The sequence below is a fragment of the Centroberyx affinis genome, unplaced genomic scaffold (genome assembly GCF_046629955.1).
Source record: "Centroberyx affinis isolate AG114_WGS23_722 - 3 ecotype Tasmania unplaced genomic scaffold, CSIRO-AGI_Caff_v1 ptg004132l_1, whole genome shotgun sequence".
NCBI lineage: Eukaryota > Metazoa > Chordata > Actinopteri > Beryciformes > Berycidae > Centroberyx > Centroberyx affinis.
Genome location: NW_027281903.1, coordinates 76,845 through 98,984, shown reverse-complemented (window position 1 = coordinate 98,984; position 22,140 = coordinate 76,845). Strand labels below are relative to the sequence as shown.

General features: G+C 42.3%; 1 protein-coding gene across 1 annotated transcript in view; it reads right to left on the bottom strand.

Annotated features, from left to right (window-relative positions):
- LOC139663842 (protein unc-13 homolog C) overlaps positions 1-22,140 on the bottom strand; it is a 111,272-nt gene that overhangs the window by 59,780 nt on the left and 29,352 nt on the right. Inside the window, exons 10-16 of the mRNA XM_071542598.1 lie at positions 19,909-20,050; positions 17,477-17,646; positions 15,304-15,419; positions 14,858-15,021; positions 10,221-10,377; positions 9,759-9,827; positions 233-322 (exon numbers count right to left, since the gene is read on the bottom strand). Coding sequence (XP_071398699.1) covers positions 233-322; positions 9,759-9,827; positions 10,221-10,377; positions 14,858-15,021; positions 15,304-15,419; positions 17,477-17,646; positions 19,909-20,050 — 908 coding nt within the window. The remainder of the gene's footprint in view (positions 1-232; positions 323-9,758; positions 9,828-10,220; positions 10,378-14,857; positions 15,022-15,303; positions 15,420-17,476; positions 17,647-19,908; positions 20,051-22,140) is intronic.

The following is a 22,140-nucleotide window of genomic DNA, read 5'->3' as shown; positions in this document are numbered from 1 at the left end:
CTGTTAGTAACCTGAACAGAGACAGAGGCCTCACTGACTCACCGACTGTGATTGAGTTTCAAACACCGACATTTGTACATGTAGCATGTGGACAAGTACACGCAGAAGGGGACTTGCTCATAGTTTAATCTATGGTTGAGATGGAGGATGCTATTGCGGAGTAACATGCTCCTCCTTCATCCCCCTTCAAAACATCCCCTGCCCACTCAGCACACACACACACACAAATTACCTTCATCCTGAAGAAGGTGATGCTGGTCAGCAGGTCGACAGTGGATTTCAGGTCTTGGAGACGCTCTGGGTTTCCTGCAGGGAAATTATCCTGGAGAGAGAGAGAAAAAGAAGGAGAGGAGACATCTGGTTGAGAGCAGCTTTTTAACATCACACAAGTCCACCCACCCACCCACCCATCGCATCACGTCGCTCAGGCCAAAACATTGAAATTGATTACGGAACAACGCCCAGCAATCATAACTAAATGACTGTCTGTCTAATCGTTTAGTGGACAAGGGAGGTCTCTGCAGATGAAAACCTCTATTTCAGGGCCATGAAGTCATCAGGCTGTGCAGAGCAGCGTGACGGGAGCATATAAAGCCTGACAGCCCTGAGCAAAGGCATCACTGCCCCATACATTATCCTACTTCTCCCCCTCACTCAACACCCTAATAAAAATTTTCTTCCTCTTCTATCCCTCCTCTGCCCCTGTCAATAAATGGGCGCCGGGGAACCTGAGCAAACATCCAGAAAATTGAGCTAAAATAATCCTCATCGCAGCCTTTAGGTTTGACAGCACAAGCACAGGAGAGGTCTATCTGAGATAATGGCCAATCAGTAGAAGCAAAACTTGCCAGATATTTGTTTGAGCGCGAGGAGGAGCGCGAGGGACTTTTATTGAGCTGAATGAGATGATTCAAGCTGACCGCTTTCCAAAGAATAAAAAGACAATGGAGTTTGCCAGAACAGTTATATAAGGTAAAAATAAACCTGACATTGGTCTTAAAAACACCAAGAGAGAGAGTAAAGAAAAAATGAATTTTGCAACGTGCCCACAGCTTGCAGAGGATGTGGATGGCCTCAGGTTTGATGCTTCTAAGACAAAGAGCCAAGTCAGTTGTCTACTGGGAGCTGATATTTCTCTGGACCCTATGATTAAGGGGAAAGGTGTAATTTAGAAGGGAAAGTGTTGGCCAACAGAAAGATAAACCAAACAGCCTCCAGGCAGACAGGGTTGACACACATCCTGCACAAGCAAATGTGGGTCGGAGAGTAATATTTAGTTGCTGATTTGCAGCAAAAAAAACAAAAAAAAAGGTTCTGTTTCTAGTGAGCTTTTTGCCTCAGAAAAAAGACAGTTTGCGTCAGAGCCTTTTATATGAACAATATAGTTGTTCTAGTATTTCATCATTTCTTTCTAACCAAAGAATTTTAGTTATTCAGTATAAATTTTTAAAATGTGATTAGAGAAGCTCTATACAACATCCCATCTCACTCAATCCCCAGCACACTCATCTTAATCTACATACTTGTACTAGAGGGAAAGAAAATAATTTTCTTGCAGCTACCACCAGAGTATAATTAGTGGTCAGGAGCCAAACTCATACGTGCCGTCAGACACACTCCTTTCTTTGTCTCCTGGCATTGACATTTCTCTTACAATAACCACATATGTATGTAGCCTTCAGAATACATTGAAACTTACATTGATACTTTGAAATATGGATGAACAGCCTTTCACTGTAACCTTGAATCAAATATGATCTGAATTCTATCTGAAAAGTCATACATCATGGAGCATGGTAGCTTCAGATAACTGATAATAATAGTAAATAATAGCTTATAGTTATTGATATCAACTAACTTCCCAAACAAAACATTTTGTTGAACTGTTCTGATGCTATTCATCACATCAATAAAGGGTGGAATTTATTAGTAATGTCTACCTGATGGGAGTGATCACTGAAAAACAAATGCTTTATTTCTAAAACAAATGAATCCTTCTTGTTTTATTTGGATGCAACAATTGCTACATTTGAGTCAAATTATTAAGGTGCACTGTAATTGAGTTACTAAGAAGTGATCCTTGGTATTTAGGGTAGCTAATCCACTGACAGCTTTGCATTTCTGAAGTGAGGTTAAACTAATGCTTGGTTTCATGCCTTTCCAATAAAAAACATGAACAGCTTTATCCAGGAGAAGAAAACCACCCTAAGAAGTCTAAGACTGAAAATGACTCACAAAGAACTGTACAAAAACCTTGAGTATCCGTTTTCACTACTGCCATTCTGCCCTTCAGTGAGCGTGTGATCCATTCACTGAGTCTGCTGAATGATTTTGAAAGTAAATGATTCATTCAGATTGCAAACACACTGCATTCTTAAATATCATATTATTTATATTTAAATGGGATAAATGTTTTACTGCATAGCAGCTTGAATCTGTTAATTTGTGGATACTCTGATGTCAAACAATTTAGTGTATAACTGGGAATTATAGTGATTACAATCAGGTACTCATTGACACTCATTATACAGTAGTGGCAAAAGAGGTAAGTGGGTTCCTCGCAAAAGGAAAAACGCTGCCTACAAACAAAAATTTTGTGATGTCGGATACTGATCTGAAATTTGATAACCTGCTTTGATTGCAGATGGCAAAGGTTAAAAAATATGCATTCTTTGTTGACTATCTGTGTACAGACAGGAGGATTTGAATATGATTTATCATGTTTTATTGTCAAGGATTGTTGTTGACTTTGGATACCTAAACAGTTGAAAAATCTGTAAGAAAAACAATTGGTGAAACTAATTAATTATTGCACACAAAGTGGCCTTCATGATCACAGGTTAACGTAATAATCCACAATAATCCCACAGAAACTCGACAGAAAATCTAAGGAAAATAATCAGATTAATCACTCAGAGGAAGGCAAGTGTGCTAAAAAGGAAAGCAACCGTCTCCAATCCAAAACTAGACCATCAATGGAAATATGAATAATTTCTTTAAAAAAACATGTGCAAGTAAACCATTCACACTTTCCACACACATTTAAAACTCACATTTAACTGCAACATAAAGTCAGTTCTTGGATCAAGAATTCAATCAATAATAAATATTAATTCCATCCAAAGACACTAACATAAACAAAGCAATCACTGCGTTGATTTACCACAGCTGATTGGGCTTTTAATGAAATCAATACATATTTCACTGTGTGATAAACTTCAAACTGCTTCAAAATCATTCAAAGCGCTTTATAAATGAATTGACTTAAAAAAAAACCTGACAAGGAACTCATTCATTCTTTTAGTTATTACTCAGCTGCACAGTGTGGTGCTGAACTGAGTGTGTGCACTCTTTTTAACACACTGTGTGACCTTTTGTCATATTACAACACAAGGCATTTCAGCTCTAATGCTGGATTACACAATATAAAACTTCACCATATCACTCTATCTTCTTAAATAATGGTTTTAAGTGATATATCTTTGTTTATGTGATGTAACTTGGGTTGGTAGTTAGAATGAGAGTCGACTATTGTAACTGCATTTTGTTTATTACGTGCTTTGTTTGCAGATTACAGAGGCTGACTAATGACTGAATAGTTGTTGGTGAAACCCCTGGCAACAAGAGGAGGTAGCACTGGTAATCATGTGGAAAAAAGAGAGAGCCAAGGTACTTTTAGAAACAGTGTTTCAGCCCCATGGTCTTCATCAGAGTATAGAATATACCTCAGTCGAAGCGCACTGGGTGCACTTTTCACCTTACACTTGTCACTAGCCAACCAGAAGAAAAACTTTTTAACTGATTTCAGGAGTGCCATGGATCTCTCTTTTTTCCACATGATTACCAGAGGACCTTTTTCTTCTAAACAAAGAGCACCAGTCTGTAACATTACAAATGAAGAGGCATTCCAGCCTGCTATCTGCTTTCCAAGAGGCGGGAGTATCCCAGCGCTGAGCCAATGGCTGGAGGGTTGCTGGTATTACATCTATGCTGCCAAACAACACTGCAATAGTGACCTTCAGCAAGGCACTGGACCCCAAACTGCCACAGGGACGCTGCACTGTGGTCTGTCCTGCACTCGTTCTGAGGGAATGCATATGTGTATGCCATTGTGTGTGTGTGTGTGTGTGTGTGTGTGTGTGTGTGTGTCTTTTAGAAATTTCACTGAAACGAAAAGCCAATCTTGTGTTCTTTATCTCTAAAGATCATTTTCAGATATATGGGGTTCTTGTATTAAGCAGAGATCAGCAGTCATTTGTTTAAATTAACAAGAGAGATGGTAGGGAGATAGGGAGTGGCATTTCTTTCCCTAAATACAATACTTCACAATGGGTATATATGTCAGATTTCTTGTTAACAAAAAGGATGTCCCTTAATCCCTCTTCCTGACCAGTAAATGTTCAAAAATACTCCATAATGCAACATAATGTAACGGTAAAAAGAAGAAATATTCTAAGCCTAAAACATAAAGCTTAGGCGACTATCTTCAGTGCACACAGAGCTTATCCGCAGTTAATGAAGCACATTTGTTGAGTTTGCTGTTGGTCTTTCATTATGGATATTAACCAGCTTCTTCTGTCATTTTAGTATTATTTTCTCAGGGAGCTGAATTTTACATATTTTGTTACTTTGAATCCTCTGCCCTTGCAAGAGCATCATCTGTTTCTGGTAATGTACAAATTTGGCATGGTATGGGGGTAGCAGAGGTGTCAGGGTTGGGACTAGTTTTTCTCATCCTTTGTACTCTGTGAAAGGTGATACAGCCTGTCTCTTGTGTTTTTGGTTTTTCATGCTGTCTGTCATAAATTTCAAAGGGCTAGCTCTGGATTATGTGGGCTTTCCTCTGTGAAGAACCAGATTATCCCACATACTTCCAACAATGCAGATCCAGCTTTGTTCTCTCAACATTTTCTTCCTCAAAACCCCTCAGACAAACAAAATACCGTTTGTCTAAGGGTTGAGGATGGCAGAGGATGGTTGCAGAGAGATGTGATTCCATGAGCTATGATGTGTTGTAGTACAAATTGAAGTATATCTTCACACTGAATTCAAGATTCCAGTGCTATATTGCAACATTGTGGATATTTGTGTGCAACACTTAGAAAACGTCTTGGACATCGGCTCAAACTTATGTTATTGAGTATTACAAAATCCTGCTGCGGACAGCTACAGGTACAGTATGGACTAACTGTTGTATGTCTGCACTGCCACAATGCGGTCTGTTTCAGCTGGGGAGTTGGAGGTGGCAGGGACCTCTACACCACACAAAGCACCAACCAGCTGTTTGTATTAAGTAACCTCATCTCTGAAGGCCTAACACCGCACACAATTCCATTTTAAGACTATAGCACACAACTCCCAGGGGTGCTTACTAAACAAACATCACTTTATATCAAACTGTCCAAACTAAGCCAGCAGCCCAAATCCCTCGCACACTGCTCTGAATACTGAATTTTTATGTCCAAACCCGGAGAAACCCGCGAATCCCAGCTGGGACAAACTGGCTGTTACAAGGTGTCAGTGTGTATCATGACTGTTAGAATAAAGTTTAGGGGAGAAGAAACGCTAATGTAGCAGAATGCAGAGTGGCAGCTGCACCCCAGGTCCCTCTCTGCTGATTCAAGCCCTCTGTTTTACAAAAGCAAACTCAATCTGCCTCAGAATGTCATTATAGGGAAATCCATACGGTGAACGGGCGGACCAGCCAGATCTGAATCTTATTACTGTCCGGTAGTGGCAGGCAGGCTCTGCGGGATGGCTTGAGGGAGAGATAGAGAGAGAGAGAGAGAGAGAGAGAGAGAGAGAACGCAACAGAGAGTAAGTGTGTGTGTGTGTGTGTGTGTGTGTGTGTGAGCCATTGGTCTGTGGCCGGCTTGACAAGAGAGCAGTGGGGCAGCGCTGGCAGGTGAAGCCAAATGTGATATTCTGTGACTGCTCTCACTGAACGTGTCATCGCCAGACAGCCAGGCCATCTGAAAATAAAAGAGGCCATCTCTCTTTCACTTAACCCTCTCTCTCGTTCTCTCTCTCTCTCTCTCTCTCTCTCTCTCCTCCACCTCACTCCCACCCTCCACGTCCCGTCTCTTTCTTCAGCTGTCTCTCTCCCTCCAAATCCTCTGTCTCTCTCCCTTTCCAAATCTCTCTCCCTCCAACCCCTCTCTGTCCAAATCCTCCTCCTCCTCTCTCCTTCCAACTCTCTCTCTCTCTCTCCTTGTTTCATCCATCTCCTCTCTCCAAATCCTCTTCTCTCTCCCTCTCTCTCTCCACTTGCAACACCTCTCTCTGTCTCCTTCCAAGTCCTCTCTCTCTTTCTCTCTCTCTCTCCACTTGCAACTCCTCTCTCTGTCTCCTTCCAAGTCCTCTCTCTCTTTCTCTCTCTCTCTCTCTCATTTGCAACTCCTCTCTCTGTCTCCTTCCAAGTCCCCTCTCTCTCTCCCCATCCATCAGACTACTCTCTCTCTCTCCCCGACTGTCCTTCTCTCACCCTTCCTTCTTCCTTCGCAGGCAGACGGCAGGCTCTGCTGCTATCAGGGCGTGTCACTGTAATCACATGTGGCTTCACACAGTGAGGCGCGACAAAGAGCAGGGGAACTAAAGCAATCATCCAGTCAACGACACATTGCCTTTTGTGTCACATTAAAGGTGAGTGGGTCATCCGTCAGCTACAGTTCATCATGTAGTGCCAGCAGCTGGAGAGCAGTGTGTGGATGTGTGTGTGTGTGTGTGTGTGTGTGTGTGTGAGAGAGAGAGAAAGAGAGAGAGAGAGAGGGAGAGAGAGAGAGAGAGAGAGAGACCGTGCGTGTATGCATGTGCCAACAGCTCAAAAACATTAAGTGTGTTTGTGTGTGAGTGCACGCGTGTGTATGTATGATCATGAGGAGGGAGGTCCAAGTGGGTTCAAGTGTGTGTGCAGGCCAAAGTGTCCGTAACAGGATTAGCTCTCCTGGGTTTGTTGTGGAAGATTATGTATGTAATGATTCCAATCTCCCTGAGTAGAATTCAGCAGCACCTTCAGCGGCCTGAGAGTGGCAGATGGCAATCAGAGATGATTTTCTGGACGGGGGTTCCAGTGGGATTGGCACTGCCACACACACACACACACACACAAACTGTCTCACTATCCCTATGAGGACCTATCCTCGACTATATTTATTCCCTACCTGAACCATAGTAGTTTATAGTTTATAGTTTATAGTTTGTAGTTTCATTAGTTATTATAGTTTGGGTTTAGTTTTTAGAAATGTGTAGTTATTGTTGAGTTTTTATTTAGTTTCAGTTGGTTTTAGTGTTTTTTGTAGGGGTGGTATTTTTTACAGGTATAATTATAGAAGTTCAGAACACGTATTTTGTATGTCTGCAGCAGGTATTGTGTAATACAAACAATAAATCTTTTTTTTTTTAAATACTTACACAAGTTTTTCGATCCTTAACTAAATTAAAGTCAAGACCACTTGGTTTCATGCAGCACAAACAAAATGCACTATCAGACTCAACAGCAATCTGAATTCATTTATCTCAAAATTAACTAAATAATTTAAACTTACCCTGACCTAAACCTAACCCTAATTCTGATTTAAACCCTAAACCCAAATCAAAGCCTAAACTAAAATCATGAAGACGTGAGGACTGGGAAAATGACTTCATTTGGCAAAATGTCCTCACTCTATGATGTCCGAGAACACAGACAAACACACACACACTGCTACACTCACGACACTCACTGGCATATTAGTGATTGTCCCCAGTCGGCCCCTTCCTCCTCCACGTAAACACTTGCACACTATCACACTCTTCATCACAAAAATAAGCATGTGTATCTATCACCGAGCAGACAATTGTGAAAGTGACATGGAGAAGACAGTGTGCCAGCTGGCACACCACAAACAGTGACCCCTAATCAGCACCACGGACAGCAGGTGTACAGCCTAATAAGGCTTCAAACCATGACAATCTGATCTCTACATCAAACAAATTCCTCTCATATAGAGACCAATGATAACAGGTCAACCAGAAAATGCTACACATATAGCAGTACAACCAACTAACAGACGTTGCCTGCTGCTCATCATTCAATGACAATCACATAAATGAAGGAAAAACACATCTCATAGGACTATGAGATCTCCTATAGGGCTACAGGTGCAACAGACTCCAGTGGGCTATGAAACATTACTGCATCTGTTCACACATTGTCATTTATATTATCATCGTTAATCATATTTGGCCTAACACATTATTCTTTTTGGGCACTGATAAAGCGTGGTGATTATTTATCATCATTATATCGCACATGTCAGTCCCAAACCAAGGGGAAACTTGTGCTCACTCATCAAAAGTCAACTCCAAGTAACTCGTTTACAAGTCTCTTGTCTTGACTTTGTAGCCCTTAAAGCTAGCTACTTGGCTATCCCGCCTCAATGTAGCAGCAGCTGTGGAAAACTTGCCTCTCATAGGGAATTTAGCTGTTTCTTCCTCCTGCTCTTTTTTTTCTCCCTCTCTCCCTTCTGTGCACGACTTATGTGTTTTTTGCAATATGGTTAAGTAGCTAGCTAGTGATTACCAATGCAGCCTCTAACTTCATCTTGACCATAAAAAACTGAACTGGGTTTGATTTATTGTAGAGGCACAGATGATTGACCCATTGCTTTATTGGACTCATAAGGATATATTTTTTAGAAATTCTTTCAAAACAACAGACAATGTGCTTTTTTGTTTCTGGCATCAAGATAAGCACTTTAAATATGGGCCAACAATAATCAAGTAATATTGGTCAATACGTGACACATGGCCATCAAATAAAGCTGTAGGTGTTACACATATAGAAATGTGGTACATATAGTTTACAGCTGTTTACACTATATGGGAATGGAGGTGCACAGTATCTTAAATTTAATAACCACCATGGCAGACAGAGTGTTGGTCTATTTATTGGACAACGAGGCCCAGTATTTCTTTAGATAACGATGGGCCCCTTGACGCCCCGGGCTGATTGCCGTTATTTACAGGCCTGGCTACACTCCTCTTATAACCACCCTTGTACTTCGGAGAAATTTGTATACAATCCATGTGAAGTTTGATTCTCTCAGTCGATTTTGTAATGCTGAACAGCAACACATACAATAAGGTCTCTGGTGTGGAGCAGCGTATTGCACATACTGCTTTTCTTTGAATTATAAAGAAAAGTTGATGAATGAATGAATGAATGAATCTATCTATCTATCTATCTATCTATCTGACTGCCAATGCTCGAATCATACGTTCAGCTTCACTCAAGATCACAAATCATTCTTCAGGATCACAGCTAGTCCAAAAAAAACATCCTCAAAGTCATGATTCAGCATCTTTCTGAAGCATAGACTTCATGCTTCTGGGACTGTCACGCATTCTTACTGTCACACTCCTGTTACAATGCCATATACACTCATTTGCACCCAAAGGCATACACATGGACATACAGTATACCTTACTGTCTGACATCATCACACTTTTGACCCCATTTACAACTGGCATTAACTGCAATGTGTGTACCGGAGACACATTTTAATGTCAGGTGTAAATGTAATCCAGCTAAATCATATTAAGACACAATCCGGATATGAGATGCATGTTAATAACAAGTGTAACTAAAGGGGGTCTTTATTTTGAAGTGAAAGATGTGATTTTCCACTGCCTCTCTGTCACAAACATTTAGTCACAGAAGCAAACATGAACATGATCTTGGAGCACAAACACACCACACACAAAAGGCTCTTACATACCCGATACTTGGAGAGGTCGATCCTCAGCGAGTTATGCAGCTGGTCCAGTAGTTTGACAAACTTCTCCCTCTGTTAGGATGACAATTACATAATTCAGTTTAGAGAGTGTCATCTGACCCCACCCAAAGCCTTGAGTATAAAAATTTACGACACCGAGTGGTCTATAACGTTGCTACGCCTGCAGTAATTCATTTTTTACTTCCTGGAACAAAATTTAGTAGTTAAGCAATATTGTCAGAACTCTGCGTACTGCCTGGAAATATATTTGATGCCTGGCAACATTAGCTTATTAAACGTCCGATCAGAAAGCATTGGCAACTTTGGGGTTTTCACCGACTATAAAAACTACAGATCTCAATAATTCATGTCAAACACATACAGTATATTCACTTAAGGTGTTAGTGCCTGCAGATCTCAGGATTTCAGACTGCAAGACAGCAACAGGTGTAGCTGAAGTCTTACCCCAAAGTTGGAGGCAGCGAAGCGGTCCGAAGCGGAGGCGGTGGTTGTGGTGGTGGTGGTAGTGTGGGCGAAGTAGGCATTGATATTAGCAAGCAGGTTGCTCATCACTGCTGGCACACCGGGACACATGTACTTGGAGGACAGACAGGAGAAATGCCTGCAGAGGAACATAAACAGCTATTATCATACTTTGGCTCAAAGCACGAGGGGCAGTGTAGCCATTTTGGGGCCGCAGGCTAGTGTAGTGAGTAGGGGACACCACCCTTCAACCAGGGAGCCCCAGTTCAAGCCATGTGACAGCAAGCATCTGTCCTGCTAAAGAGGAGAGGGGTGGAGGGGTGTGTGTGTGTGTGAGAATTTCTCCTTCGGGGATCGATATGGAATCACACAAATACAGGTTACAGAAGAAGGTTTGTGACCAGAAGGTTGCCAATTTGAAACCCCATATCAGCTAGGAAATTGTAGGCAGGTCAACAGGCCCTTGAGTAAACCCTTATCCATCCCCCAACCACAGTAGTGTTGGAAAGCTCCCAGGTGTGAATGTGTGGAAACGTATCAATGTGAAGCAGGGCGGCGCTGAAAAGGAACATAAGGGCTCAGAAAACCTCCCCTGGATACATAAAATTTGAAGGAAAAACAGTGTACAAATAAAACCAGCTGTTCTTTTGCTCATTTGCAGCCACTAGAGATGTCCCCGACCTTGCACCTGTCCACCACTTAGCACTGCAGCGGCCACATTGTAAAACAGAACCGAGCAGACACACTGTAACACCACGCGTCTTCACTCTTCATTCTTTTCACCCTCTGTCTGCTGAGAGGAGAATACAATTTTAATGTTCCAAACAATTACTTTTGGGGGCAGAGTTACAGTGCAGCACTAGTTCAATGTTGTGTGCAGTGCATGTAATAAAAAGTGTGACTTCTATGACAGCTATATCTATGGCTATATGATGCCATAAATCAGAGCCTTGTAGCCTATAATATCAAAGATATAAGGCTGTAAAATATCAGATGGGGCAGGCAAGACTAATGGTAAAGCAGAGGTTCCGGTTGAGGCTAAGATACAGGGAAGATGCAATGATGTTCTGAGTGGTATAGCAGAGGGACATGTGCATTAGAGAGGACACAGAGACAAATTCATGTACATTTATTGCACTTGCCGATTAAATGATTTTCTGATGAGTTGAGTCCCATGTCAATCCCGATCTTACAATCTGGGTCTCAACACTATGTCAGTAAACAAAGAGAAGACAGAAACTAAAAGTTATCTTTCCATGGGAGGGCATCACTGTTGCAAAGCCAATGTCTCCTGGTGAAACAATTTTTGTATCTTTTGTTCCTGTCTTCCCTCTCCACCTCTCTGTCTCATCCTCTTGAACTTTCAACTACAGACAATGAGAGCTGTGCATGAATTGCCACTCAATATTTGCCACACATACACACACACACACACACACACACGCCATCTGCGACTGAACTACCCAGCAGTAATTAATTCTGGAAGCCTGAGAGGTTTGGTTCAAGCAGGGAACTCTGTCTGGGTGAAGAGCATATGTTCATTTTTAACACTTCATACCCCTGCTTCACAAACAGCATGGGAAAACTCATACATTACAACTCACTGGTACCTATAGCGCATTACAAGGGTGGCTGCCAACTCAATCCCCATTCATGTAGCTCCATATACTAGATGATGTTATTATGAAGACAGCGAATGTAAAGATTCTGTGTGTGTGTATGTGTATAATCTGTATGTGTAGTCTTATGCAGACAGTAATATAGGCAAGGGCTTCCTTATCAGCCTCTAGCAGTGACCCATTGTGACCAAACACCTGGATGGGTGGGATACTTTAAAGTTAAGATGCCTGCAGCTTAAAGTAGGCTGAGCTCTATAAATATAACATTTGTCTGGTTCCCACTCTGAAATATATGGATATTGGAATAATATATGGATAAACAGATTTCCCTAAACCCTGCTGAGTTTTGTATCCACACAAAACTACCTTAGACCTCATTCTCACTCATGATCATTTCAATATGAATATGATAAAATATGATAGAAAATGAATGAAATGGATATCTATAGCATTCACACCTTTAGTAAGATAGATAGATTGAAGCTTGTAGATAGATGATAGAAATTAATTTTAGGTTGTAATATATCACAGAGGATTGGGAAAAATCAGTGTAATCAACTTATGTCAACATCAGTTTTTCATAAATCATAATTTTTGCTTGGAGGTGACCACAAACCTATCAATGAATAAATAAATAAATATGTAAATTAATCAACAATGTCCAAGACCTTGCTATAAATGGCACCCTTTGTCTTCTGTTTTTGCCTTTGTTGTCTATACATTTCAGCAGCTTGGAGCCAGATGGGGTCATGATGGAGTTGGCGTACAGAGACTTTGTGAAGGGGAGTCATTGCTTCAGAGAAGCCAAAGGGGTAGAAATGGCACTGTGCTGTGTAGAGGAATGATTTATTACAGATTATAGACCTACTCCTCCTCCTGAGTACAGATGAAGTAAGCGCGGAAATGCACGTGCACACACATATGCACACACAAACACACAGACACACACACACACACACACACAAATATAAACACAAAAATGTTCTCATCGGGAGGCCTAATTAATTACTCTGCTTTCAGCCTCCAAATTACCCAGGAGCACATGGGGGAGGCGAGCAAAGAGAGTGATGATGGCCTCTGCAGAATTCCCATGGTGCTTTTAGAGCTGTATCTCCTGAGCTAATTTTCAAAGGGGAGACGTTTCACCCAGCACTAGCAAGCCTCTGTTGCTAATGCACACATGCACAGCAATGTATGTGCATGCTATGCACATACTCACACATCAATTTGTGTTGTCAGGGGAAACGAGAGATGGGAGAAACAAGGAAAAGATGATGAGAGACAGAGAGCGAGAGAGAAACAGAAGGGGGAGAGCAAGGAGTGAGAGAGCGAGATGAAGAAAAGGGAAAACGGGAGAGTGATAGGTTGGGGGGGGGGGGTTAGGTGAGGGGCACAAGAGGGAGAGCAGAGTCTTTGTAGCTGCCGTGTGATTTATACAGCCATCATGTCAGGAGTGATTGGGAGTCAAGGTTCTGTTGTGATGAAGAGGACTGGGAAGGCAGGGCCTTTCATAAATTCCTGGTGAAGCATAATAAGTGTTGCTATGAAAAACGGCAAGCTTAAACGAGGTGCAAGCCTGAAGCATTAACTCCACCTAGGCTAGCTGTAATATAGCCACTTACTGCTCCGCTTGTCTGCACTCAAATAACCCGGCAGGTGGTAACAATCCCTCACAAGTTGCAATACACTGTCACATAGCAACAACAGTCTGTCATATAGCAACGCCACGATGGCTACGCCACATCAACAGAACAATCGAATGTGGTACCAACACAGTGTTATACATGTGTTGCTGTCGTAGACGTCACACTCCTTACTGCATACAACAGTCTACTATTGCTGTACTGTTGTTTTGCTGGGAGAGGAATTGTCAGAAAAATTATAATTTTGTTCATTTTTCATGTGTGGATTATTAACTGGTGCATACAACCACCAATGGTTTTAAGATTGCCAGAACTACATTTGAATGTAGCTAAATTTTGCAATATATTCTTCCTTTCCATTGGAATGTGTCCACGTAGGCACAATTAGAATTTAAATTGTCTTTTCTTTTATTTTCAGTTTAATTAAATTCTAATTCAGTTCCATTGAAATGTGCTTGCACTGAGGCCAAGGTGGCATGATCTATCCATGCTATTTTAAAGCAGGAGGCGTAAGGAATGATCTGGAATCCAGTAATTTGAGAGACATGTGCCTGTGTCAACTAGGCTCTTTTTTATCTAGTGGAGCCAAACAGATGCTTAGCGGAAGCATTGGTCTCTTGTTGCTAAACAGGTTGAAAACGTTTTCACAGATTTCACACATTTGTACTTATTTAAAAAAAAAATATCTTCTATCACTTGGCACCAAAAGCAAGCAAACCACTCTCACCACTTCAACAGTCTGTCCTTTCCTCTCAAACCTTTTTTCCGCTGTACACCTTTGGAGGAAAAAAACGTCTACAGTATCCACTGGAGTTGTAGTGGAGGATGCAAATTAGATGCTTGATGGGGGACTTCTGCAGTGGCTACCATTGCATCAACACCCCACACCACAGTGCAACATGGCGGTGGATGAGTTTCACCACACAGGGTATACTTGTGTAAAGAAACTTTGGAGAATTCAATATCTACGTGTGTAAAGAAACTTTGGAGAATTCAATATCTAATGACTTTGTTTCATGTTTGAGCTGAAGTGTGTTTGTTCGTGTGTGTGAGACAGAGGGTCAGAGAGAGAGAGAGAGAGAGAGAGAGGGAGAGAGAGAGAGAAAGAGACTATTTATGTGTGTCCACGATCAATGTGGCCAAAGAAGGTTAAGAGTTTTTCCAGGAGACCAGCAATCAATCAATCAAACTTAGGAGCCCGAGAGTCCTCTGAGCTCCGATTCTGCTGAGGAGACATCTTTACTACTCCTCTCCTCCTTCTGCTCTCCTCCTCTCATCTCCTTCTCTCCTCCACTCTGCCGAATGAGACAATGACGGATGGGCGAGGTAAAGGGCCATAGATCAGGGTGGTACTAACGTCATAGCCTGATAGATGGACTCCACTCCGTATCTCATGGCGAACTCGTCCACTATCTCCTGGGACACGTCGTCAAAGTAGACCTTCCACGCCTCGTCCCCTTTCACCCCCGGGATCTTCACTGCCCCGCTGTTCTTCACCTCGGTCAGGTAGTGGAACAGGTTCTGTAAGAGGCACGAAAGATAAGAAGGAATAGGATAAGATGAGGGAACAGAATGTTTGAACAATGAGTCAGGAAAGTGACATCTCTTTGTAAAATGTAACCAGGAACTAAAAACCCTCATTAGCGCTAGAGACAACTTCAACCTTCTATTAGCAATGCTGTAACTGTAATTAGTTGAAAGTTTAGTTTGATTCAACAAATTATGTTTTCTTTATTAACTCTGTCTTTCGCGGTCTTAAGTCGATCAGAGTTTTGTCATCCTGAACCACATTGTGATGGTTACCTCATGCAGACAGGTGTACTGGCCGTGGGGTGGAGCCACCTTCTCCTCCCCCTTCATCTCCACGCTGATCTTGAGCCTGATGGCGCCGGATACGGCAGACTTGTCAGTCCTCTTATCTGCAACACACAACCAGGCTGATTTAGTCCTATGATGTGGACTGCCACAGCAGGAAATACTGACAGGTGCTGTGTGTTTTTGACAGTTTCCAAGTATTGCTATGTATAACATTTTAACATAAATAGTAATTTCCAAATTAATAAAAAAAAAAAAAAGTATACAATTACTGTACACAAACAAGACCATCGCCATGAAGATTGGCAGCCTCTACCGACCTCTCCACTGCTTTTTACATTGTGTGCTACTGGGTCAGATTTCATGTGAAATCTGCTGGATTGCTTTACGGCACAAAACAAAAAGCTGTTCTTACAGCTAAAGCTTTCAGAAATTTCTTATAATGGCACATGGTGGAACGAGTGAAAGGCGCACGGAAAAACATTTCGAACATGTTTATACTCTTCAGTAAAGCAAAAGAGAAACCCTCTTCAAAGCAAATGCACCGTGGAGCGAGGCCAAAGAGGAGGAGCAGGAGTAGAAACATCCTCTTTGTGACAGGAAGTAGTGGGTTTTATGGAAAATGTCTTAATTTAGAGAAACACTACCACTAATCATACTATAAAGCAAGTGTGTGTGTGTGTCCTTCGCATATCTTGAGAACCACTCGTCCGATGTACTTCACACTTGGCGGGTGTATTGCTGGGGACCCAAGGACATGCAATGTCGGATTGGACTCGCGACATGTTCTATATTAATAAACTTTGAATAAACAAGCGAACAGCGCTCTGTGCAGCAGCGGGGCTCAAAGCAAGCGACTGATAGACTACGCCTATTTTGAACGGGCACTGCACTAGTAATATCAATGGCCTGAGATAGAGGCTACTAATCATCTTGAACATGGTCTCATTTGATTACAGTAATTACACCAAGGTGTCACAATTAATTTGACAAAGATAAATTGATGTTTAAAATACTACATGTACTACCTTTAATAAGCAGTGAAAACTGTTGCACACCCCATCTAGTTTAAAAAAGAAATCAATTTAAACAGGGTTTGCGAGCAGGGATCAGAATCTTTGTAATTAACTTTTATTAAACCAGGCAGATGAATTCAGGAAACATTGATATTTAAAATGACAGCCTAGCAAAACTCACTAAAGCTCACTTCTACTACATTTGTCAAGATACTGTCAGATCTCATGACAATAGTCAGATTCCCTGTTAGGATATGACTGTCACTGTGACAGGTAACTGTTCAACCTCTATAACTCTCTCTCTCTCTCTGCTTCCCACAGAAAAGTAAAGCCCTTTGAGCTTCGGCATCCCTCTGCTCTCCAGTATAATGTGCTGTAGCCAGGGGGACTAGACACTACTCTGTGCATGCATAGACACACACACACACACACACCAGCACATGGTCTGAGAACTCATGACCCCAGTGTCCAAACCACAGATCCTAACCTCACAGACTTCAAATGGCCTCGCTCTGTGCTAACACACAATTCTACGTTTGCTGTTTCCATTGAGAGAAAAGCTCCACAACAGTCAGTTGGTCAAGAGATAGACAAGTGAAAAATAAAATGTGACAAAAAGATTGAGCCGGGCATTGGAAAAACGCAGAAGCCCAGATTGAAGAGGAGCTGAAGAGGCTTAGAGAAGAGAGGAGCTGGAGGGGTGGACACCCACATCCGCAAAGGCCTGTTTAAACATTCATTGTGAACGTTTAAAAAGGCACTGAGCAGCAGCAGTGGGCAGGGGTCACTATTACCGCAAATTGCTTCCTTTTAGCTGGAGAGGCAAACAAAGAGAGCATCCGCCAGTCATAATACTTCAACAGAAGTGGGAGCTCCCATTATGCTGCCATTCGACCTCATGCAGCATGGTGACAGTGAGGCGGCGATGTTCGAGAGAGGAAACAGTGAGAGACCCTGAGGTAAGAGCAAAGGGACCACATGTCCGTCTGGCTGCTCAGTATCCGGACAGTGATGATGGCCTCAAGTGGACCTCCTTCCTTCCATGTCAGTAATCATTTTATCAGAATAAGCATCAAAATGATTTTCAAATGAACAACATCTTATTTTGCAATGCAAGCAGTCCCTGAGATGAGAGATTAACATACCCAGGTTGTACCAAACATCCATCTCGCCGCTCAGCGTGCGGACCTCGATGATGGTCTGGCCCAGGAAATCGTCTGACTCGCGCTTGAAATGTTGCTTGACCCGAGATTTGATGTCGTCGTCCTCGTCCCACACGCGCACCTTGATGCGGTCAGTGGCGTTGTGACATTCACTGCAATTTGGAAGATGATTATGGAGGGTCAAAACAACAACAGCAACAGCAACGGCATATTTAGTGACAGCTCATCAGGTTGGGATATTCAGTGGAGCGTAATGACAGTCAAATGCACAATTCAAGCATGAATATGAGTTCAAACACTCACACTTCCTGATCCCTTCCTAAGCAACATATGGGGAACAATTCTTGCATGGAATCAAATGAGTGAGTGTGTGTATGTGTGTGAGGCGCATGGGTGTGTATATACGAGTGTGCGTGCGTAGCGTGCAGATCGTGGCTCTCTGCTTGACAGCAAGAATTCTCGTGAGACACTACATGTCCAAATTGACCTTTCCTCTCCATCTCCTACATCGTTACACTTTCCCAGTGGACTAATTCACACCAAAATCATCAGGAAATAGCTGTGTGCTGCAAGAATAACTGTAGTAACTGTATGTCCGTTCAAAACTACATGCTTTTTACTATAAAATCTTGTTTTTACAAAATAAAACACGTTACTATTATTGTCTCTCTATTCTTTATCCCTCCCTGCATCAGTGCAGCTGACAGAAGTTTCACAGTAATGACTGCTAAATTGAACAGAGGTGGCCAAAGCACTTAGCTTTAGATGGGGTCAAAAAGTTCGGCTCTGGAATTAAAACCGACAGATTACATTTTGTTCTAATGACATCTTGGGTGCGACAGCCAGACAAACAGTATCTGCAGTATTATTTTAACTAATCCCCTTCTAAGTGCAGGCTGCTGCTGCACTAGTCAGGGGCTTTGCTCTCTGCCGAGCACACAGTAATGTATCGCTCTATTAATCTACATCCCTGTAGTAGAGGAAGAGAGTTTTATTACAGCCACCACTGGAGTCTCATTACAGGTGTGGAGCCTAGCCCTTAACCGCCATCGGACACACACACACACACACACACACACACACACACACACACACACACAGAATCTCAGAAACACAGAAATGCCTTGCCATAAGTTCTTCGCCATTAAAATCATTCACATATTCAATTATTCAAAGACCCACATTTTGTTTGAGAATGCACACACACACAAAAGGACATAAAACTGGAGGCCGATAGGGCCATTCACATTTGAAAATAATGGTTTCATACAGAAATACTAGCTAGGGGTCTGGAAAGAATGTTCTGGAAGAATGGCACTGCAGAACATCCGTGCATGCATGAATCAAAAAACGCCATTAGCTGCTCTCTCAGTTGTCTAAATCAACATGACAAACCCTCCCTGAACCTTCTGGAGTCGCTCCCTAATGCCACATCCACAGACACAGAATTACAGATTAAAAAAATACAAAAACAAAACAAAACGCCTTGACTAATGCCCAATGGGTTGGGGCCTGGGTCAAATAATATGTCCAAACCATTCTCAGGGGGCCAGACAGAGATTTTGTATACGTCAAAAATGAATTGAGCCAATGTATTCACTATGAAGCTGATACACTGACGACTGAGGGAGAGAATGGAGGGCTGTCCGTCTTTTTTATGCAGCGTTATCTCTATTTTTCTGTACATTTGAAACGATTTTATCTTTTTTGAACCGCAGTATAAGTAATTATTCGCTAAATGTTCACTAGCCTATCAGAGATTGCAAAGGTGGAACTCACCTTTTCTCTCGATTTTCAAAATAGAAGAGCAACTAATTTCACTCGTAGACAGCTGTAAGTTGTATGACAGCAGACCACCAATTTACAAGGACAGAAACAGAACTAGTATGGCCTGGGATAATATTAATGCAGAGACTGGTCTTCCAGGTTGGTTGTAAAGAAACACAATGTTCAAATTGTGAATTCTGTTACTGATGCTTTAGTTGGCTAGCAAGTGTAGCTATACGAGAATGGCTATAGCAAGGAGCTTGTGCTGGTCAATTGCCTTTATTCAAAAACACCACGCCTCCGTTTCACATTCCAATCAGACAAAGAAAAGAGAGTGACAAATCCATATACATTTCTGTCTGGCCGCCCCCTTAGTGTTTGTTTTATCAGATGGGAGGAATATCCCACACATATTTTTCTGACATTATCTGAACTGGCTCCATCCATCTGGTACCCCAAGAAGAATAAAAGAAATGCTAAGAAATATTGCAAATATTATTGTGCACCCAGGTCTGGGTTGAGGCTGCAGAGCTCTTAAGTATTTACCAATCTCTTAAGATTCTCTTGGGATTCTCTTGAACGGGCGATTCTTAATCTCAATGGGATTATGTGGTTGGATAAAGGTCAAATAAGCAGATAGTACTCACAAGTAGAACTTCTCATCCCAGACTGGGTTGAGGTTGCCGAAGATGGTCTTCGTCCTGCGTTTGGTCTTGCCCACCTGGACGGTGACATAGGGGTCACTGGAGCCGGTTTTATCTTTAGCCTGTAACCCCTGGGCACACATAACTGGGATGGGTTGGGGTAGAGTGGGGGGTTGGAGGAGAGAGTATGGTGGAGGGGTTGGTGGTGAAGGAGAGGGGAAAATGCATTAAAGTACAGTCAGCAAATTAACCATCTAAAGTTTGGTGTATATTCACAAATTTCTTGAAGATTTTCACTTGGAAGATGGAAATTGAATTTTCTAGAACTTTCTTAATTCACTGTAACTTAGAGCTCTATTTTTGTAAATCAATGGCACAGGGCGCAAAGCAACTGTGGCCAGAGGGATGTGGCGCAACCAGTGGTGTGGTGTGGTGGTGGTGGTGGCTATCAAAGTCCCTCCTATATGGGAAGCCACCACGTTCCGCACTTCGTAACACAGACAGAGCGCACAGGGTGAATCTATCTAACTATAAAGCAAGGAATCTCTGTCTGTCTGTCTGTCTGTCTGTGAGTGAGTGTGTGTGTCCTTCGCATATCTCGAGAACCGTTCGTCCGATCTACTTGACACTTGGCAGGTGTATTGCTGGGGACCCAAGGACGTGCAGTGTCGGATTTGGTGCAATTTGGACACGCGACACGTTCAATATTAATAAACTTTGAATAAACAAGCGAACAGGGGTCTGTGCAGCAGCGGGGCGAACGGGCACTGCGCTAGTTTTATGAATGGAAGTGTGAATGGAGGAGATGCCTTCCCCTGCAAAACTTATTTTATTGCAGTTATACTCTACCCGGTATTTGCGAAACAAAATCACTGAAGTGAAAGTTCTGTCACAAAACTATATTGTTACGTATCCTTGCACATTTTTAAGTGGGTATACGGAAATCCTGGAGCTTTCTTAGTGGGTATACAGCGTATACCTGCGTATCACGTAGACTACACCACTGGCCGCAACTGTGGCGCAGTTGGGAACCGGGTTGGATTAGGACGAATACATCAGCATGGTAGTGGCTGGCGCCAGAGCGGTTCTGCCACGAAAGCGTCTCCCAAGAGGAAACTGTTCATGCGCAAAAAGCTTGGTGAAACCAATAAAAATAGCACATAACACGACTACATCTTGCGTTTTTGACATGGTCTGAGCAGGCAGGCAATGCGTGCAAGTGAAAATCCCCACAACCCTTGACACCAAAATTGCACTGCGCCACTTGATTGTTACTGACACACCCCAATCGCGCCTCTACTCCCACTTCGATGCAGTCAAGTTCACGGGAAGTCACCAAAATGCCAAACAGGCGCAGGCGAGAAAAAAACCTGTGTGCGGCCTACAAAAATGCCCCGCCATCCGCCATGCGGCATCACAAAATAGAGCCCATAATGTCTTACTAAAGTTCAAAGCTGAGGCAACAACACTACAGACAGGCAGGCAGCTCTTTAGCTCTTCAGCTCACTGACAGAAGTATTTTTTCATATTTTTTTGTATGCATCTAATTCTAAAGCATGATTTACCTTGTTAAACTTGAACATTACATTACTTATACTGAGCTGATCAAATATGAAATATAAAAAAAACACAAACTTGTGATTTGTAGAAATTTAGATTAGTAGAAATTTCACTCTACTAGCCCAGCAGGCTAGTGCCCCATCCTTCAGTTCCACCCCCGTGTGTGCTGTGTCTGCCCACTACTACAACTCGCTATCGCTATCAGCATCAGAGCCGATACCAGTATAGAATTTATAGCCTGGAATATATAAACTGCCGCAAGATCCAATACCGTAGGTTGTGCGCACTCCTGTGCAGGCTGGAGCCTGGGGCACATGTGTTTTAACTGTAAAATACCAAAATGTCAGAACCAAAACTCAATATCAGCAAGTAAGTAAATTACTTGTACTGAAAAAAATTGTATTGTGCACCCCTAACTACAACATTCCCACGTTCTCTCAAGACTTGGCTTCAGCGACACTTCCTCCTCTTCACATACTTTCAGCTTTTGTATAAAAACAAAAGTGAAAAAAATTCTTCAGTCTGATACATCAAAACGTAAAGCCAGTGATGGGGCAACAGTGCACAGTAGCAGCAGCGAAACAAATAGCTATTATATAAGAGTTTCAGTGACATGCTGCATCTGCATCTGCATTTACATGGTCTGCAGGGTCATGATAAACCTCAAGTGTTTCT